The sequence below is a fragment of the Ctenopharyngodon idella genome, chromosome 10, assembly GCF_019924925.1.
Source record: "Ctenopharyngodon idella isolate HZGC_01 chromosome 10, HZGC01, whole genome shotgun sequence".
Taxonomy (NCBI): Eukaryota; Metazoa; Chordata; class Actinopteri; order Cypriniformes; family Xenocyprididae; genus Ctenopharyngodon; species Ctenopharyngodon idella.
In genome coordinates, this window is record NC_067229.1 from 40,826,277 (window position 1) to 40,847,230 (window position 20,954).

General features: G+C 36.6%; 1 protein-coding gene and 1 long non-coding RNA gene across 2 annotated transcripts; one reads left to right on the plus strand and one right to left on the minus strand.

Annotated features, from left to right (window-relative positions):
* Positions 1-3,005: 3,005 nt before the first annotated feature.
* On the plus strand, positions 3,006-9,466 carry LOC127521534 (uncharacterized). The gene is made up of 3 exons (XR_007932387.1): positions 3,006-3,305; positions 8,628-8,819; positions 9,319-9,466. It is a non-coding gene; the product is annotated as an uncharacterized LOC127521534 (long non-coding RNA).
* On the minus strand, positions 5,712-20,954 carry ripk4 (receptor-interacting serine-threonine kinase 4). The gene is made up of 9 exons (XM_051910865.1): positions 20,812-20,954; positions 19,542-19,909; positions 14,429-14,720; positions 12,448-12,596; positions 12,263-12,312; positions 10,037-10,195; positions 9,377-9,489; positions 8,619-8,862; positions 5,712-8,147 (listed from the first exon to the last, which is right to left on the minus strand). Exons 2-9 carry the CDS (start codon positions 19,721-19,723, stop codon positions 6,865-6,867), a joined length of 2,472 nt encoding a protein of 823 aa, XP_051766825.1. The 5' UTR covers positions 19,724-19,909; positions 20,812-20,954; the 3' UTR covers positions 5,712-6,864.

A 20,954-nucleotide genomic window follows, 5' to 3' on the forward strand; every position in this document is an offset into this window, starting at 1 on the left:
ACAGACTGTCTGTGAGTGCTCATGCCAAAATCCCCTCTTGTGTTCAGATTCTCTGTCTATGTGCATAACTGTCTTTAATAGAGTCATTCTGGCAAATAATCGGAATAATACAGCAATTAGGAGCACATTTAAAAGACAGAGACTCTTTTCATTGATAAACATGCAGGGAAATGCTACACAACCATGTAGCCTCCTCCTAATCTCTCACATTTTTGATTGAATTACTTGCTTCTTAAAGGGATAGTTCACCCAAAAATGAAAATTCTGTCATCATTTACTCACTCTTAGATTGTTCCAAACCTGTATGCATTTCTTTTTTCTGCTGAACACAAAAGAAGATATTTTGAAGAATGGTAACCAAACATGGACCCCACTGACTTCCATGTATGAAAAAAATTAAATAAACACTATGGAAGTCAATGGGGCCCATCGACTGTTTGGTTACCCATATTCTTCAAAATTTCTTCTTTTGTGTTCAGCAAGAAATTCATACAGGTTTGGAATAACTTGAGGGCGAGTAAATGATGACAGAATTTTCATTTTTGGGTGAACTATCCCTTTAAATCTCCTTGTTTAACTAGTAAGAAAACATTTATGAAGCAATATGAGATTTTTTTTTTTTCTGTTGATAAGGTTTAGTCTGCTTTCCTCTGCTTGTCAATGCTGTCAATTTTTTAAATGTATTTATTTATTAAGTCTACTTTTATTTAATAATTTTTTATTCATTAATTTATTTTGCTTATGTGTGTGTGTGTTGTTTTCTTTTCTTGTGTGTTCTTTTGTAGATGCACTTTAATGTTCTTTTGAAGGTGTTTGTACAGCATCCTTAATAAAAATATATATACAGTTTCCTTAATAAAATATATATATACTTGTATAGTCACTTCCTGCAGCCATAAACGAACCATAAGCACCACCATCTGGACACATCAGATACTGCAACACTTACTTATAAACATGATTCACACATACTGTAATCTGGCAGCCAGATCTATAACCATTATAGACATGTATTCATATTAAGTGGTCAAATATTGTGCTTTATCAGTTCCTTTTATTTGTTTACACAGTACTGCATATTTGGTAACATCCCTGCATGCAACAGTATGTCCAGAATTACTTGCTGTATACCTCATTTTAACATTTGTTAAGAGCATTTTCTTCTCCTCTTATCTTTATGGAATATATTTATTTTATTTTATTTATTTTACACACAACAGCACCATTTAAGTGAATTGCAATAAAGCAAAAAGGGGATTAATGGTGAAAAGCTTCTGACCAGTTCTAGCACCTCAAAAATACACTTTCCATATATATTAATATACATTTTAAGCTAATGTACATTTAAGCCTTTTCAGACTTTATAGGCTGTTCTCTTTTAAAGAAACTCAGACAGCAGATTATTACATGTGAAAACAGCTTCAAAAAATGAAATTTATAGATGTTTAAGTTTACAGTAAAGCAAAGCCTATACTGAACATTTTATATATTTAAAAAGATCATTTGGACTCTTAAAAAAAGCCATATGTCTAACCAAGTTGTGCTCCAAATTTAACGTTGAGCACAAAAATTGAGCTTGCTAAAAGGTTTAAAGTACCATTTCCATTAAAAAAAAGCAATGTCTAATTTTTGAAACAGTTTTCACAGGATGAGTGTTTAAGCTTTTGAAAACCTTATGATGATTACTAAAATATGTGATGGGAGGCGATAAAAAGCATGCCAAGTGTCCCGGGGCACTGACAGTTAATTAATATATTATGTGTTTTATTAGACAGTTGAGCAACTGTTTGGATACATTCATCAACAGAAAACGAATCATTGTTATATAGCTCGAGTACCATGTTTTACCCTGCCTAATATCGATCTAGCTTACTGCAGTGTGTAACAGTAGCCACCGAACGAACGCACAGAGTAGCACTATAACAACTTTCAACACACAAATGTATCTAATATGATAAAACAGTGCTGCGTTACCCCACATACGCATGACCGGAAGAAGTGGAAGTGGTCATCTGCGGCATAATAAAAGCTCCACTGCTCTCGAGCCGTGTGTCGCGCTTCTCTCATTAGAAATCACTCCAGCGGCCTCATTTCGCTTCAGCAGCTTTTGGCCACACCCTGCTTCATACTACAGTAATGTTAATAAATATTTAATACATTAGCTTATCCATGAATACGATTTCTGTCCCATTGGATTCTTTTCCACCGGCTGTAGACGTGAAGACAACACCTCCCATGATTCCGCCTAATCAAGGCGCCATCAAGCTACTCCTTTGTTTTGAATAAGTGACCTCTAGTGGTGAAAATTGCATATTGTGCCTTTAACAAAGGCACATAAAAAAGCTTTTGGAGGAGAAACGCCTTGCAATCAAATTAGCTTGTTTTGACGAACAGAAATGTAATGTTCAAAATGCATAAACTGCAAAACCTAAAGGAAGACAGCATGCATTTATGGAGTTGCATATTTACTTCTATTTTTCCACAAGGTGGGGCATTGGAGTGGAAGAGCATCTGGCTGATTCATTTGTGTATTCAAGGAAGAAAAATGCAATTCATGTCAGATCTTGCTCATCTCACAGCAAAATGTCCTGAAGGAAACACCTGTATGTTCAAGGCGTCACAGTGCATTACTCACCCTGACATCACCCATTTCAGAAGCTTGTTTTAACGATTTGCTTTTTAGTTCTGTTGTATATTTGATGGACAACCAAACTCCTGCATTGCTATTGTATTAAATTGATTCTCATAACCCTCTGATGAATGTCAAAGAGCAATGAAGTCTTGTTTTATACCATTGTAAACTTTTCCAATGCTTAATATGACACCTTACGCTAAATCTGGTGAAATTTGTTGACCTTGAACTGAAAAGGCACATTTTATGCAACAAGTGAGAACTGGGCCATAGACAGTAGCAGATATAGATTAGAGGAACAATAACTGTATTCAGCTCTTTCCTGTTTGCAGATCTAGTCAATGAGTAACTTTCCATTAGATCAACTGAGTACAACTGTGAGTGTGTGCTGCACATGTCTGACACCAGCTAATAAATCAGTGAATTCATCCGCTTTCCGCAAGCACTTGTTCTCCTATCGACTGAATGATGTTTGTACGTGTCCACGTGTGTGTTCGTGCACGTTCGAGCCTGTCGCGGACTCGCTGGCTTTAAAACACCATCATCCCGCAACCTGCCAGACGAGTCCCACCAGTTTTGTTGAAAAAGTGGAAGAGGCTCCATATCGTGGCACGCCGTTGTCTTTTTAAGATAATGAGGGGATGGAGGTGTGTGTCACACACTTATCAACAAGGTAAGGTATTGTTTTAAGTTTGGAAAACATTTTCCATTCCCCTCGCTATAAAATCACTCCCCACACTATGCTTTTTGTCAATAAAATGTCTAAGAATTTGTTACAATAAAACATAAAAACATTTAGCCTATGGTTTGATTTAAAAACAAAACGATGCTACTCGTAAATCTCAATTGCTATGCAGTTGCAATTTTTTCATTAATTTTTCCCATAGGGATTTTAAATTAGTCTTCGTTAAAGAGTTAAGCCATGAGCCAAGCCAATCAGCTACAAGGTGAATCACAACACTACAAACTTTGATTTTAAGCAAGAAAGTTTTTGAAAAGCGGAAAAAAAGACAAAGGTACACTCACAAGAATGTGTACTGAGCGGTTTTAGTGAGGGAAAGAACTACAATCCCATAAAGCACTGCGAACAGCATAATCAAATTAAAAACGATGAAACGAGAAATATAAAATTACTCATTTACAAATGTTGATTATATGTATAAAAACAACATATTTTAAGTTTATTGCAAAATACGCATATATACAAACATTTCAGCATTTTGAGAGCATCGGGAGATTGACTTCGTTCGCACTTCGCAGTGCTTAATGAGAGTGGGCGGAGCTAAAGAGATATTTTGGAGTAAGTTTTGACTCTCTAGCTGCGTCCCAATTCAGAGGTTGCATCCTTCGAAGGACTTGAACTTAAAAGGACACTCTTTTCTAAGGCCTTGAAGGCCGGAACGAGTGTTGTTAAATGGGATGGTCTAGCTAGCCTATGGAGGAGTGTTCTTGTCACCTAGCAACTGTGACAGCTGCCGTTGATGAGTGACAGTAATCTTTGTACTAGACTTTTTTGAAAGTTATATTCAACCAAAGTCCCTTTAAGACAAGTCATTTCACTCGGCGGCCATCTTTGAAACACCTCTTGGGCATGCAAGTGCAGCTCCTATCTCTTTGAATGGGGAAACATCAAATTCTCCAAAGCTTTTTGCCAAGCTTTCGATTAAATTTCATATTTGAAATCACCAATGAAATCTGACAATAACTGTCTCATACATTTGGTTTATAAACGCTCGAATCATGACAAAAAAAGGTATTTTCCAGGCTGGATCAAGTCAATGCGCATGCGCAGTCCTAAATGCGCGTCTCTTGTGTCTCATTTCGGAGGCACGTGTCTGATTGTTTCTATAGGAACCGGAGCTTCTAACAGCCGCTGCAGTGACGCGATGACTTTACCAATCGGCGATTGCCTCTTATTTAGAAGACGGGACTTATTCCGCCATATTGCTCATTGCACATTCTCCCATTCAAAACAATACAAGTGACACGTCTTGTGTTATTCTATAGTCTTTGATTCAACTGAAAACAAAACAAAGTTCACAAACTGTTGAAAAATGTTTACCATGGTCCATTTTGATATATAATAAAGAGTATAAACTATATATAATCGCATCTTAGTAAGATATAGGTCAACATTTGCATCACTTTTTTTTTTTTTTTTTTTACATTTGTATCATTAACTGTTAGAGTAAGCTGAAACCCAATATTTACATTTTAAAGTGTAATTCGGCAATTTCTCTCAAAAAAATCCTGCCGTCACCGGCGCGCAATTAATTTTGGGGTAGGCAAGGCCGCAAAGTATCCATCTGTGGTATCCTGCATTTCACGGGAAATGAAGGACACATTTGGAGGCCGTATCTGAGTCTTCAAATTGGGATAACCTTCGTTGCCTTCACGTAACCTTCATAGGCCACTATGAATAGGCCTTCGATGGATGCAGCCTCTGAATTGGGAAGCAGCATCTGATTGGTGTAATTTTCTGTACAGCATCATGGGTAATGTAGTTTTTCCATGAAGAATTCCACTGTTAATACAATTATTTTAAAAAATAAGGTGAAATATTCTTATCTTCAGCAGAAGCAAATACCATGTATTAACAACCTCGTAGCTTAGGTCTTTCTTTAAAAGTTTATAAGTTATCATTCAAAATAAATTTACTTAGGGAGAAAATGAATGGAGTGGTTACCAGGGTGTTGCTATGTTGTAGCTAAGGTGTTCTTGGTGGTTTTCTGGGCATTGCTTTGCAGCTGCTATGGGTTGTTGCCAAAGTATTGCTATGCAGATGCTAGGATGTTTTGTGTCGTTGCCAGGGTTGCTGGGGTGTTGCTATGCTGTTGCTAACTTGCTAGGATGTTCTGGGTAATTGCTAAGATTTTTTGTTATTTTTTACCCAATGTTTGTCCTAGAGATGAAAATCTTAAATGTTTTTAAAATAATAGCTCAATAAGCCACAATATATAAAGAGTAATTCATGTCCGCAGGATGAGATATGCATCAAAATGATTTACTTTTGGGAAAAAGAGACAATAGTAATGGTTAAGTCTGACTAAGGTTGAAATATGCAACAACAGACAACAGATACTTTACATACATGTGATGCACTTTAATTTTTCATCAAATATAAAAGTGTGCAAATATAAAACTGTGCAAACACTATGAATAACTGAGAAATACCTTTCTTGTGTACAAAGGGGAAACGACAAGGCAGCTTTATCAACTAATTACAGAAGTCAAGGTGAAACCTGCAGGAGGTGTTGACAGTGAAATACAGAGTTTGCTACGGAAGATTTAGTTTATACAGATGCAAATGCAGATGCATGGATACTAACAACATCAACACAGAAGCACAGAGTTCAACAGCAGTTTAAAGACCTAGCAATTAACAGGCTGTCTGTTCCAGACAGTGAAAGATAATGATGGCTGCGCCCCCCTTCGCATAATGCAGGGCTCGGCGCAGTGGTTTTACAGAATGATGAAAAGATAAAGTGGTCTCAGGAATGAGCCAATAGTCTGAGCATGAGGGTACATGGGATAGAGTCCTCCCCCATACGGTCTACCCACACCTGTGATCCCCCTGAGGGCCCGTTCCCATGATACAAGCGAAATGGCTCTATAAATGCACAGCTCTATTTGAGTGAACCATTTTAATGACATAATTGGTCTCACAACATTGCCATTCCTCTTTAAATTATAGCCAAGATTTGAAGTGCAATATTAAGTTGATATCTGGTGAGCTTATTCTAATATGCTACAAAAGAAATTTCTATAATATTTCAAAACAATTTTGGGGTTGGAGAATGCATTGCATCAACCACCACAGTCCACTGGTAACAACAAGAAGAAGAAAAACGGTGAAATCAAAGACATACAACAAAAACAGGAATGGGTAAACAATGGCATGGAAATGACAGTAAGTCGACTCCGTGGAAATCCAGGCTCTATCTACAGTACTGATATATACATATATAAATGCATTTCCAATCACAAAATAACTCTATTATTAAGGAGGAAAGCCAACAAGAGACCAAACCCTGGAGAAAATACCTGTCAATATTCCAATAACTGAGTAATTACAATATGTACATTAAATCCCAATGGATAACAAGAGTCCCTATTTTAAAGCATCTGTCAGTCTTTATAAAGTAGGAGGGATAAACAAGAGGGAGAAAGTGTCTGTGAGCATATTGGCAAAAGTTCCTGGAGTCCATGAGGCCAAAGCCCCAGTAGGACCCTCAACAAGGTGCTGATTCACACAGCGAGTCTACAGGGATCAGTGTGCCGTCACTATTTTTGTGGCTGGTGAGTTTCAGAATGACCACTTTCCTCTCGAGTTTTGTCGGGGTGAGAGGATTTGGACTCTCTGGCTCCGATTCCGAAGTGTAGTCAAACGAGTGCTCTCTAGCAGGCTGCGGGGACAGTGGTGCTGCGTCGGCACCACGTTCGAGCAGGACACAGATGGCATCTTTGTAGCCACCACGTACAGCCAGGTGAAGTGGAGTGAGTCCATTTCTGTCTTGAGTATTAGCGATGTCGGGGAAGCTCTGCAGAAGCTCTTTGAGGACCTCGCAGTGGCCGTTCTCGGCAGCCAGGTGACATGCCGTGCGAAGGCCATGGTTGGAGCTCTCAGGGTCAGCACCCTCCACCAGAAGCATTTTAACTGTTGGCAGGTGGCCTTTCTGGGCGGCTAGGTGCAAAGCGGTGCAGCCGTTGGCCGTCCGGGCGTGAATATCAGCACCGTGTTTTACGAGCAGCCTTGAAGTGCTGGTGTGGCCCGTTTCCGCAGCCACGTGAAGTGGACTGTGGAGGCCGTCGGAGGTCAGATGCACATTAGCACCGAGCTCCACCAAGATCCGTGCCACCCGGTACTGGCCTCTTTGAGACGCCAGATGGAGCGGAGTGCGCCCATCCGATGTCTGACCATCAACATCGGCACCTGCCTGCTTCACCAGGAGCTTCACAATTCCCAAATGGCCTTGCCAGGCAGCCAGGTGTAGTGCCGTCCAGTCATCTTTACCTTTGACATGGACATCAGCTCCTCGACTTAGCAAGACCCTCACCACGTTCTCCTGTCCGTGGTGGCAGGCGATATGCGTCGGTGTGCGTCCCTGAGCGTCTGTTTCGTTAATGGAAGCAGAACGGTCTAGGAGTAAACGGGTCAGGGCCTCATCACCGTTCTGGGATGCGAAGTGCAGAGGTGTGTACTGGTCCTCGTCCTTGGCGTTGACATTTGTCGTCTTGCGGCTCAGGAGAATCTCGGACACTCCCTTCAGCCGCTTTTCGGCAGCCAGGTGGAGGGGCGTGGCTCCATGAGTATTGGGCAAATTAGGGTTGCAGTTGCTAAGCAGCAGAAACTTAACTGCTTCCTCATTGGCCAGACTCACGGCAAAGTGAAGCAGGTTGCTGCCACCGTCCAAGAGCAAGTCAACATCTTGCGGCTGGAGGATCTTCATCAGCTTGGCGATGTCCTCAGTGCGAATGGCTTCACAAAGCTTCTTCTTTTGAAACTCACTGGATTCTAAAGTAGTATATAAAACATAGTGAACAATAATGAGTGACAAAGAGTTTTATGGCACATGGATTAGACATTTAAGATTGTCAAATTCATCAATTTTTGTATAAATTTCTTCACAAAGTTTCTGCTCAACATCAGATGATCAATAATCTTTGCAAAGCCAACCCCCCCCCCCAAAAAATAACAAAAATGAAACAAACAAACAAAAAAACTAAAACAACTCATAACAAAACACAAACAAAATAAAAAACAAATCAAAAGCAAAACAAAACACAAACAAAATAAAAAACAGATCAAAGCAAAACAAAAACCAAAACAAAACACAAACAAAATAAAAAGCAAATCAAAGCAAAACAAAAGCAAAACAATACGATTAACAAAATAAAACAAAGCAAAAAATAAATAAAAATAATAATAAAATAAAATACCCTTATACTGTACAAAAACATGAGTTGTAAGATGCTTTTCTCTTACCATTCACAGCATTTTCCTTCTCAAAGGACAATGTAATAGAGCCTTGGGACGAGAAAGCTGAGTCCACAGAGGAGATGCCTGACAGTCTCTTGCTGGTGTTGTCTTTGCTCTCAAGGGACTCCTCTTTGACATTGCTAAAACTGCGTGAGAAGCCGGGGTCGATCTGACACAGCAACTCAGAGAGGCTGCAGTCTTTCTCAGGTAACATGGCTGACTTTGGCCTCACTGGTTTTTGGTTGTTAGTCTGTATGTGAAGAAAAGTTGCATAGATTGTTTGTAAGAGAAAATTAAATTTCATCAACAATGAAGATTAGCAGCAATGTTTTCAGATTTTAGAAATAATGGAGGGAGCCACTTGGATTATACATGAATAAATCACTGACTGCAGATGTAAACATTCATTCAAAGACATAGCATTTTGACAAACGAAGGACAGCATGTTGTTCCTAAAATAAACAGTTTTAAATGCCCATCCAGAAAATGACAAAAGGGTTCTGTTGAAGCAATGCAGTTTGGTAGCATTCTCTGTCATTGATAAAAGACTGTCATCTTGGTGAAACATTTGCACAATGTACTTAGACTAAAACACACAAATACCAAAGAGTTGCCTAATAACTGAGGGACAGGAAGTCTAAACTACATTGCAGAGGTCAGTCTTAATGACTCATATGAACATAACACTGCTTTTGCGTCACACAAGGTATGCCAGCGGAAGAAGATTTGTGAACATTCATGCATAGAGATCCATCTGATATTACCTGTTCACTGGAGGCTGGAGCAGGGCAGGGGGAACATTCTGGTTCTGAAGAAATGGAAGCTCTGGATTCATCATGAGGTTTGGTGCACAGCTCCTCAGCTTCTGAAGTGATCTCTGGAGGAGAAAGTGAACCATGTTAGACACATGTATATGCATATTTATATAACTGTTTCTTCATTTTTCCCTGAAATGTTTTAAACAAATCATGTTTTCTTGACAATATTGTTGCTGCATTCTCAATATCGTTTCTGAAATCCCTTTAATTAACAAAAGCCAGGATCTCAATGACATCCTCATCCAGGAAGTGACATCATATGTGATGAGAGAACAACAGCACAAAAATCAGAAAGCATTAGCGATGGATTTCATGAGTTCTGTGATGAGTTTGTGTAAAACAGAAATCGTACAGAAAAGTGTATGAGCTTGAACAAAGCCTATTTAAGAAAATCTGGTATACCCCTTTATAGAAATGCTTCCTGATATTACAAAACATATTCATGTTTTAAAAGTTATAAATGTACTGAAGAACAGGAATGAGACATTGTGTCATTGTTCTGATTGCCTGGCATATTCTGTCATGTCACGGTTGCAATGCAACTCTGGTTCCTGTGACTCAGCAGGTTTACTATTGGTATGATTGAAGCAAGAGACAGACACTCACCTTGAAAACTGGGTCTGGCTTCAGGGGAATGTGCCCAGCACTTCTGCATAAGGGACAGGAACCCTGAGCAGGCCTGGGGACGACTGCGGGGAATGACGCTGAGGTCTGGACGAACACCCTTCACCACCTTTACCATTATGTGCAGGATGTTATTCTCTCCTATGAAACAGACAGAGGAAATAAATAACATCAGTATATTTGCCACACAACAGAATGCAGTGATAGTTAATGTAGTTTAATTAATGAGTTTGATGAACTTAATTTAATCGAGTAAATCACACAAAGTCATATTTCACCACAAAAATCAACAAGAAATGAAAATTGATTTTGCATTACTAAAAAATAAAACACATTTCCCTTCAATACTCATTTTTGTAATGAGATCTGAAATGGTTTACTTTTGTTTTACTCACAATCCTCAATGATGATCCCCTTCCATTAATATTGTATATTATTTTATTGATTGGACAAATGATCATAAATTAAAAGGCAAAACAAAAAATTCTACAGTGATGTTTAAGTACTACAATTTAAATACTTTTTAAATATAATTTTAAATAATATACGTGACCCTGGACCACAAAACCAGTCTTAAGTCACACAGGTATATTTATAGCAATAGCCAACAATGCATTGTATGGGTCAAAATTATCGATTTTTCTTTTATGCCAAAAATCATTAGGATATTAAGTAAAGATCATGTTCCATGAAGATATTTTGTAAATTTCCTACCATAAATATATCAAAAATGTATTTTTGTGAGTGTATATGCATTGCTAAGGACTTCATTTGGACAACTTTAAAAGAGATTTTCTCAGTATCTAGATTTTTTTGCACCCTCAGATTCCAGATTTTCAAATAGTTGTATCTCTGCCAAATATTGTCCTATCCTAACAAACCATACATCAATGGATGGAAAGCTTATTTATTCAGCTTTCAGATGATGTATAAATCTCAATTTAAAAAAAAATTACCCATATGACTGGTTTTGTGGTCCAGGGTCACATCTTATAGTTATTTTTTAGTTATTTCACATAGTTATTTTTATGCACTATTCTAATGAATACTGGGGGCATAATTGTGATGGAAATAATATTTTAATTTCAAAATAGGCTTAATTTTCTGTATATATATATATATATATATATATATATATATATATATACACATATATATATATATATATAGTCAAACCAAAATTTATTCAGACACCTTGAACATTTCATTTCATTTTTCAAGGGCAGTCAAATGATTAATCGCATACAAAATAAAAGTTTGAGTTTGCCTAATATATGTGGGTGTACTGTGTGTAATTATTATGTATATATAAATACAAACACATTCATGTATATATTTGAGAAATATTTACAAGTATATGTATTTATTTATATTTTTATATAATTTATAATATATATAAATAAAAATATTTTGTACATAAATAAAATATTTCTCTTAAATATATATATTAATTTGTGTGTATTTATATATACATATTAATTACACACAGTACTACAGTATGCAAACTCAAATTTCTTTTTAATTGTTTGACAGCCCTAATATATATATATTATATATATAATATATATATATATATATATATATATATATATATATATATATATTATATATATATATATATATATATTGTTTTTTAATAGATATTTTATTTTTTGGCTTTTTGGTTTTGGGGTGTAATACAACTTGGGGGAGGGGGGGAAATCAATAACATCCTGCAGATTATATTCATTAGACCAGAAAAAAATCAACACTTCTCAAAAAGCAAACAGAGGCCGCTAATTTCATATCCTGTTATTTCAACCTTCATTGTACAGTACATCAGGATATTGTATAGCTTCCTTTTGGAAGGACTGTTTGGCAGCCAACTAATTCCATTTACTGGTGCCAAACACAACTGTTTTGTCTCTTATGACAAAACTCTTTTTGTTTCATTCTTTCACACTAAATTCTTATAACTGCTAGCTACTAAAAAACAGCAGTCACATTTTTTTTCTTCCCCTGTACCTGGAAATCACAACCAGATAAACACACAGACACTCCCTCATTGAGTGCCAGTTTGATTGAAATGAATGCCAAAAATTCATGTTTACGGGATCTGATGGCATACATAATAAAGAAGAGTAATAATACTGGTTTCCAAACACTCTCAAATCAAGAGAATTCAAATCAAGGGAAACTTTGAGAGACAGATTTGACTTCTCGTCTTACCTTGATATGGCTTCTTCTGTGTGAGAATTCCCCAGATAACAATCGAAAAACTGTAAAAACAACATATATGTGTTAGACAACATTGACTTAAGCATGGAAAGGTGGTTTTGACAAACAGAAGCTGATCTCGTATTGAATTTGATCTAAGTTACAGTTTACAGTGACAACAATCCAAAATGGCTGACCTGTACACATCGTGTTTAATGTCAGAGATTCGGTCTTTTTCTATGATCCTCTCTGGAGGGAGGTAGGCGATGGTGCCACAAAACCCATCACGGCTAATATCGTCATTCCTGACAAAGCCGTTCCATCTTGCTAGGCCGAAGTCAGAAATCTAAAATGAAGACCACAAAGAAAAGGGCAATGGTTAAGTCTTTAGACTTGTTATCGCTTTTTAATTAGATTAGGTTTTATTGAAGTGTTATTTACTGTGCTTTTTTCCAAAAAAACATGTTCAGAGTCGCCTACAGGTGCCTTATTAGGTGGGGAAGCCCTGATTTTTCTGTAAATGTGTGCACGCATATGTAGGCGTGTGTGTGCCAACCCTTCATTAACACTGCCTAGCTTTAGCTTGTTCAGACTGGTCCAGGATACGTGTTTACATCCAGCCTTTTCAATCCGACACGACGATTCCCACCCATCCCTCGTGACACCTGCTTACTCATCCATGGGAAGGTTGGATATAAATGGGATAAAGCATGGGAAAGCTTTTCAACCCTCAGGGAATTTTCTGGAAAGGTATGTAGGGACTGTGAAAAGAAAATGATAGATGTACCCTTCCCTCCCCCCACCGGTTTGAAATCCTTCCGAATTTTCCCGCATAGATGATCTGACACGACTGAGATTAAAACTGTTGTTCGGTCGTCAACGCTGGATTAGGATTACAATTCATCACGTTGACAGGGTGTTTTCACGAACATGAAGCACATAATCTAGATATATAAATCACAATGTAGCTGTTTATTTTTTTAACAAGTGAAATTTCACTTTAAATTTGATCTGAACATCATGATTTTTCCTTTAAAATAACTTATAAAGCCCTTAAACAGGGTTTTCCAAAATGGGAAAATTGATGAAAAGTTCATCGTTAATTAAATAAATTTAAAATAAATTATTTTGAAATAAAAACAAACAATTGAAAAAATAAAACACTAAAAAAAGAGAGAGATTTTATTTAGTGCTGTCAAATGATTAATCGCGATTAATCGCATCCAAAATAAAAGTTTGAGTTTACATAATATACGTGTTTGTACTGTGTATATTTATTATGTATATATAAATACACACACATACACGTATATATTTAAGAAATATTTGCATGTATATGTATATATAATTTATATTATATAAAAATAAATATTTTATATATAAATAAACTATATTTTTGTTAAATATATACATGCATGTGTGTGTATTTATACATAACAAAAATACACAGTACACACACGTATACTACACAAACGTTTATTTTGGATGCGATTAATCGCGATTAATCATTTGACAGCACTAATTTTATTTGATTACCTGCATGTCATGTGACTATTAATCAACACCAGAGAACCGTGAACAATGGGTTGTTAAATTATTGAAATATGAACTTAAAATATCTGGGGGTACTTCAAGTAGCCTAACTATTTTAGGTCAATGTGGTTCAGCTGACAAAAATGTTTAGGAATCCCTGACTTAAAGGACACAAAAAGAACTGTTTTTGTCCATTTAATAGAAGTCAATGGGATCCAAAATAACATTGGAGATTAGACCTAAATTACTTTCAACATATTACTTTCAAAAGAAAGATACATTTTTCAAAATATCTTCTTTTGCGTTTCACAGAAGATTGTGTTTGTTTGTTTATTAAGGTTTTACGCCATGTTAGCATCACGGCTCGTTCCACAGAAGAAAGTCGTACAGGTTTTGAACAACATGAGGGTGAGTCAATTTTGCATGAACTATCCCTTGTGAGTGATAGGCAGGTAAAGCTCCAAATAACTTGTGTTTTTTGTAATCGCCTCATCAAAGCAGTTTACTCAGGTAATGATGAATCACTGAAGATCTGATGCAATGAATCAGCTGTGATTGATTCCTTGGAAAGTCTACACCATGAGCAGTTAAAATCTCCACTTCATTAGCAAAGGAGTCAAGACCTCGTCATGAGTCGTGGCTCACCTTGATGTGGTAGTGCGCGTCCAGCAGGATGTTAGCAGGTTTAAGGTCAAGATGAAGTAGGGGTGGGTTCATGCAATGCAGGAAGTTCATCCCAACCGCTGTCTCATGTATGATACGGAAACGTAGCTCCCAGGGCAGTGGCTCTGAGGCCAGTAGAGTTTCCAGAGAGCCTGTCTCCATGTATTCCATCACCAATCCCTGCGGGTCACTGCAAATGCCATATACAGGGAGGATGTAGCGGAACTTAGCCGCCTCCATCTTCTTGGCCTCCTCCAAGAGTTCAGCACGCTCCCTAAACAACAAAAAACGAATGCGTTAAAAAAGTCGTGGAATGTAAATGGCATTTTTTTTAGTAAGGAATGTCTTCACATGGGAGGGATCCAGCTGGATATTAACTGGAAAACTGGCAACACACCCAATTAATTAAAAAGATGATAAAGAAATCACAGCAAGGCACTTTTATAAAAACAACAAGGGAAGGTACTAAAACCCGTTGGACCTGAGCACACTGACAAACCTGACTCACTCATATTGTCTGGAAGCGTATTATGAACAATGACACAATGTTTTTTAGCTATTGGCTAAATTTCCATTATGAAATTAAGCCAGCATATCTGAAACCGCTTTCATGCGTACACAAATAGCTTTACCAGTTTCCCACAATGCTGTTTACAGTATATTTATCGGACATAATCTTTTTAATTACATTCCGGTCTTTAACATTGATGGATATAGGGTTGTTTGAATGGCTCTCTTGTACTTTGTTCTTACACAACTTTTTTTATTAGTAACAAGTCAGACAGAAGTCAGACATGTAGGTCATATATTTTATAACTGGACTCACGAAGGACATCTCAAAGTTTACAATCTGTTTGCTTAGTAAACAGCACCAAAACATCTCTGTACCGTGTAACTCAAGAAATCAAGCACAGATTTTAAACAAAAAGCTTGCAATGTGTGTAAGTCATCATTTTGCTTAATCGCTTTATTAGTATAGTGAGTCTTTTATTACTCATATGACACCAATGATTAAGCCAAAGTGGTCACGTAGTTCTCTCTGACAATTTTAGCATGAAATAAATAAACAAATAAATAATAAAATTCAATAAAAGAGTAATTGATTTCATTTTAATACACTTAGTGTTAATGTTTAAGAAGTTTAAGAAGGGGAAGGAAAGCATAACTCCTAAGGAATAAATAAATAAATTCAAACGTGTTAAAAAAAAAAAAAAAAAATCAACAAATTTATTTTTAATACACTTGGTGTTGACATTTTCTAGTGAAAAAAAAACTAGCTTTAAGAAGGCTGAGGAAAAGTAATAACAAATAAATACAAATTATTAAAAAAAAAAAAAAAAAAAAAAAAAAAAAAAAATCAATAAATTAGTAAATAATTTCTTTAATACACTTATTGTTGATATTTTCTACTGAAAGTAAACTTTAAAGGGTTAGTTCACCCAAAAATGAAAATTCTGACATTAATTACTCACCTTCATGTTGTTCCACACCCATAAGACCTTCATTCATCTTCAGAACACAAATTAAGATATTTTTGATAAAATCCGATGGCAGTAAATGAGGCTTCATTACGTCATAAGTGTTTCGAAATTTCAATAGTTCACATGATTTTGGCAGTTTGATACGCACTCCGAATCACTGATTCGAAACAAATGATTCGTAAAGCTTCGAAGCTTCATGAAGCAGTGTTTTGAAATCGCCCATCACTAGATATTGTTGAATAAAGTCGCTATTTTTTTTTTTTTCTCGTCGCTTTATAATATTAAGGTTTGAACCACTGTAGTCACGTGAACTGTTTTAAATATGTCTTTAGTACCTTACTGGGTATTGAAAAAAGAAATGATCTTGCTGGCAATAGAGGCCTCACTGAGCCATCAGATTTTATCAAAAATATCTTGATTGATGAAATGAAATTGAAATTTGTGTTCTGAAGATGAATGAAGGTCTTACAGGTGTGGAACGACATGAGGGTGAGTAATTAATTACATAATTTTTGGGTGAACTAACCCTTTAAGAAGGCTGAGGGAAAGCATAACACCAAATAAATAAATTTTTTATACACTTAGTGTTGATATAAAACTAGCTTTAAGAATGCTGAGGGAAAGCATAACTCTTAATAAAGTCTGGTATTAAACAGTGGTGCAATTCCCACTGGGATGGACAAATGGGAGGTAAGGAGTGAGAAGATTACTGGGAGTGTGGAGGTAAACGTTTAAAACTACCCATTCTACTGCCCCACACTGTTCTGCCACCCTTTTGAGCTCAACAAAAGCTGTTCTTTTCTTAAAAAAAAATAAAAAAAGATCCAGTTCGACCAGTTCTGCAAGTCTGCAGAGGCCTGATGGAGCACAGGAGGACAAAGCCTGCTTTTAACTCTGTGCAATGTTTAGATGGGGGAGGCAAATTAGAATTCTTGTACCTTCAGATCTCAGCTACTGATAACCTGAGGGTCACATGGAGCTGCATTCGTTGGATTTCAATCAGATTTTTTTGTTTTTTTCCTCCTCAAGCTTGGTGACGCAAAGTGACATCCGCATGAAGAGTTCCAAAGCAAGTTTTGCAAGAAGATGTGCAAGATTACATCTGTATGGTGCACTTGAGGCGACCCTCGTAACCAGACCTGAACAAACCTTTTAACATTAAGGACCTGTTGGTGTTTCCTGTTGTCTCAATAATTTCCATAGTGATACATATTAATAGTGCCCCTGATCTGATACACAAAGTACAATCAGGGCCTATTCTACATGGAGTTATAGGGCCAGAGGAGTTGCATAACAATACAAATAGCCTGAACCCTGGGGGAAAAGACTTTATACATGCTCCTGTATTCATGCTCATCCAAGGCTATTGAAACATTTATGCCCAAAGAAAATCACACCATATCATCACCTGAGATTGTGTATCAAAGGTCACGCTGACTTACAATCAAAAAGTCTAAACAAGAATAATTATAACATTTTTTAATGTAAACATTGGTGATTTCATGCAGACGGTTTCAAAAAGCCAGTTTAATCTTAATATCACATATGTGCCTGCTTGTTTAATGGGTTGACTAGCGACTCAAGATCTCAGCATTCCCAGGAGACTTACATAAACAGTATATGTCATTTAAAATTAATTTAACAAAATTTAAATATGAAGTGCAACGAAGAAGAATGGAAAGGGGAATACAGGGTTATGATGATGTTAGGGCGAATATTAGGGCAAACTCATGTGATTTTTTTCACAATGTCAATAAGTGCAGTCCCAAAGTTCGTGAATATTTAAATGTTTTTAAATACACACACATGTATACACACATATACTAAGAATCCTAAAAAAATATATCACAGTTTACACAAAAATATTAAGCATAAGAAATGTGTTTCAAGCAGCAAATCATATTAGCATGATTTCTGAAAGATCATGTGACACTGAAGACTGGAGTAATAATGAGGCTGAAAATTCAGCTTTTCCATCACAGGAATAAATTACATTTTAAAATATATTCAAATAGAAAACAGTTATTTTAAATTGCAATAATATTTCACACTGTTACTGTTTTTACTGTATTTTTTTATCAAATAAATGCAGCCTTGGTGAGCATAAGAGATTTTCAAAACCATTAAAAAAATCTTACCAACCCCAAACTTTTTAACGGTAGTATAAATAAATAAATAACTCACAATAACAAAAATGTATGGGATATTGTATACCATAATTTACTGTATAACCTAGGGATGCACCGATATGAAAATTTTGGCCGATAACCGATAATTCTTTATATTTGAAAGCCGATAACAGATATATTGGCCGATAACTTTATGTAGCCTATATGACAGACTTGCACTGTATATGTTGCACTTAACTGTATTTTCCTTTTTGAAGTGACTCCAATCATATTTCAAGCTATTCAAAACCATAATGGTGAACAGTGTGCATCTGAAGTGTCACAGCTGAAGGAAATAATCCATTATTTATTGGCTTTAAAGGGATAGTTCACCCAAAAATGAAAATTCTGTCATCATTTCCTCACCCTCAGGTTGCTCCAAAACCTGTATAAATTTCTTTGTTCTGTTGAACACAAAGGAAGATATTTTGAAGAATGTGGGAAACTGAACAGTTCTGGGGCACCATTGACTTTCATAGTATTTTTTTTTTTCTTATATGGAAGTCAATTGTGCCCCAAAGCAGCCTGGTTACAAATTTCTTCAAAATATCTTCCTTTGTGTTCAAAAGAACGAAGAAATTTATACAGGTTTGGAACAACTTGAGGGGAGTAAATGATGACAGAATTTTCATTTTTGGGTGAACTATCTCTTTAAATTTTTTATTGGACTGATAATGATAACCTATATCGGCTGATACCGATATGGTGGCCAATATATCGTGCATCTCTAGTATAACCATAAGTAAAATGTTCTGCGTGTGACTGCAACATCTGTGTGCATTCCAAAGCTCTGGCTAAGGTCTATGTATGGAAGGTTACCGGGAAACAACGCTCACATACAGCCACTCCTTGTCATGTCAGGACAGAGTTAAAGTGGAAAGTGGATGTAATGTAAATGTAAGTCTTTAGACAGAGTCTGAGAGATATCCATGGTGTCTTAATATGTCTGTGTGCACATTTAGGGAGACTGGGGGCATAATCATAGCTCAAGGCAGTATATTATAAGCAGTTTCCTGACACAACATGTTGAGGGGCAGCGTCTTTTTGCATGCAAGCATGACAAACGTTAATGTGAACAGAATGAAGACTTACTAATAGCCTAGAAGTAATGAATATTAATGCTCACTAAGACACACTGGAGAAAAAAAAAGTTTCAGTAATTCTGTATTACAGTTGTGAGTCAAAATAAATAATAAACATACCAGCAAATAGCAATTAATATCAATACTGACATGAAAGCATATCTCCAGTACAGCATTTATAAATTATGGATTTCTCATACAAAAAACAAACTTCACTTGCCTTTCAGATGACTGTGGTTAACCAATGCACACACGCACACACACACACACACACACACACACACACACACACACCCACACACTTTAAACACACTTCTAGAGAAGTCTCTTTGAGCTGAAATTGACACTCAAAAAATGAACTCACTTGTCATCTGAATGAAGACTAGGAGGGCACTTGATCGCCAGCCATGTTTTCCACTGCATATGTCGTACTTTGTACACCTGTCCGAAGCCGCCGGAGCCAATCTTTTCCCAACTCCCAAACTCTGAAGCGTCAAAAGTTTTCAGAAGCCCCATAATCCCTGGGGAATTCTCTGGGACGTCCATTTTTCAAGCTGTTTAATAAGATCCTGTGCAATATGGATCCTCTTTTTCACATAAAAAAAGTTTTCTCTCAAAGACAAACAGGTTGTGAACTGTTCCTTGTTTTTTTCCTGTCTGTACAGACGGCTTCTGTCTGGCCCTACCCCTCTGTTCAGGTAAGAGGAGGGAGGAGCCTAATGACATCATTTCCTAAGACAGGAATACACAGAGTGGCAAAGAGTCAATTGCTCAATCTAGTCCTATGACACATATGCCCATTTATAAGCTAAAGGCCATTGGTGACGCCCATAAAGCACTGTTTATCCACTATTTTAACTTCACAACATCTAATACGGCGCCAGAAGTTACAAACATCTCAACTTTCTGCTCAGAAAGGCTGGGAATTGTATTCGACACGGTTATCCAAGCTTAAGGAATGCTGGTTGTCACCCAACACCTTTTTAACCTGAGATCACAAGAATGTAAAGATTGTCTCTTAACCCCCTAAAGAAGTATACAAGTTTTCTAGGATTACTCAACAATGTCCTGGTTATGAGATACGGCTAAAATAAGTTGTGTGGAATGTTAAAAATTACTGAACCTATTCATAGACGAGTTTATGTTAGCCAGAGGTTCAAGTATGCGTGAACTCAATTTACGTTAATCTACATATAACAGTTTAGCTGTAGCCGCAAGGTAACATAAAGTCATTTTACATTGACCTGATTAAGTTTACATCCAACAGACCTCAATGTCCACATAACAGTAAGTCATGTTGCATATTTTTAAGATCCATTATGACTCAATGGATTATAAATAAGGTCATTTTTCTTAAAGAAATTACCAATCTTTTCCTTTAGGTTTTTAAAAAGCCAAGTAGGTGGTATTTTGTTGATTTTTAACCCATGGGAAAGTTTGACTATTAACCATATAAAGCCTACTGTGTCATATTTGATACAAGAATTTCTAAATTATCAACATGAACTTTGGAGTACAAGTTCCATATTCTTACTAAATGGGCCATAAAGGCCTGATGTATCAAATATGATACTACTATTTTATAAGGCAGGCTTTACAATGTTAAATCACATATGCATTCAAGTGAAACTCACTGTAGATGTCCATTGTCGTTTTATTGTCTCCAAGAGGAATTAAAGTGGATCCAAAGACAGGATTATTCACACGTGAGGACAACAAGATGCTCAATGGGTTTCATGCATAAGTGTTGAGATTGTCAGTAGGCTAGTCAGTTTAG

Bases quoted from the DNA above. Each gene is read 5' to 3' on its own strand.
- ripk4 (XM_051910865.1), bottom strand. From the start codon at position 19,723: ATGGACGTCCCAGAGAATTCCCCAGGGATTATGGGGCTTCTGAAAACT. The intron at 9,490-10,036 runs GTGAGTGTCTGT...TTTCTCCTCCAG, and splicing joins AGCCAGACCCAGTTTTCAAG to AGATCACTTCAGAAGCTGAG. The intron at 8,863-9,376 runs GTAATATCAGAT...CTTCACATACAG, and splicing joins CTCCAGCCTCCAGTGAACAG to ACTAACAACCAAAAACCAGT.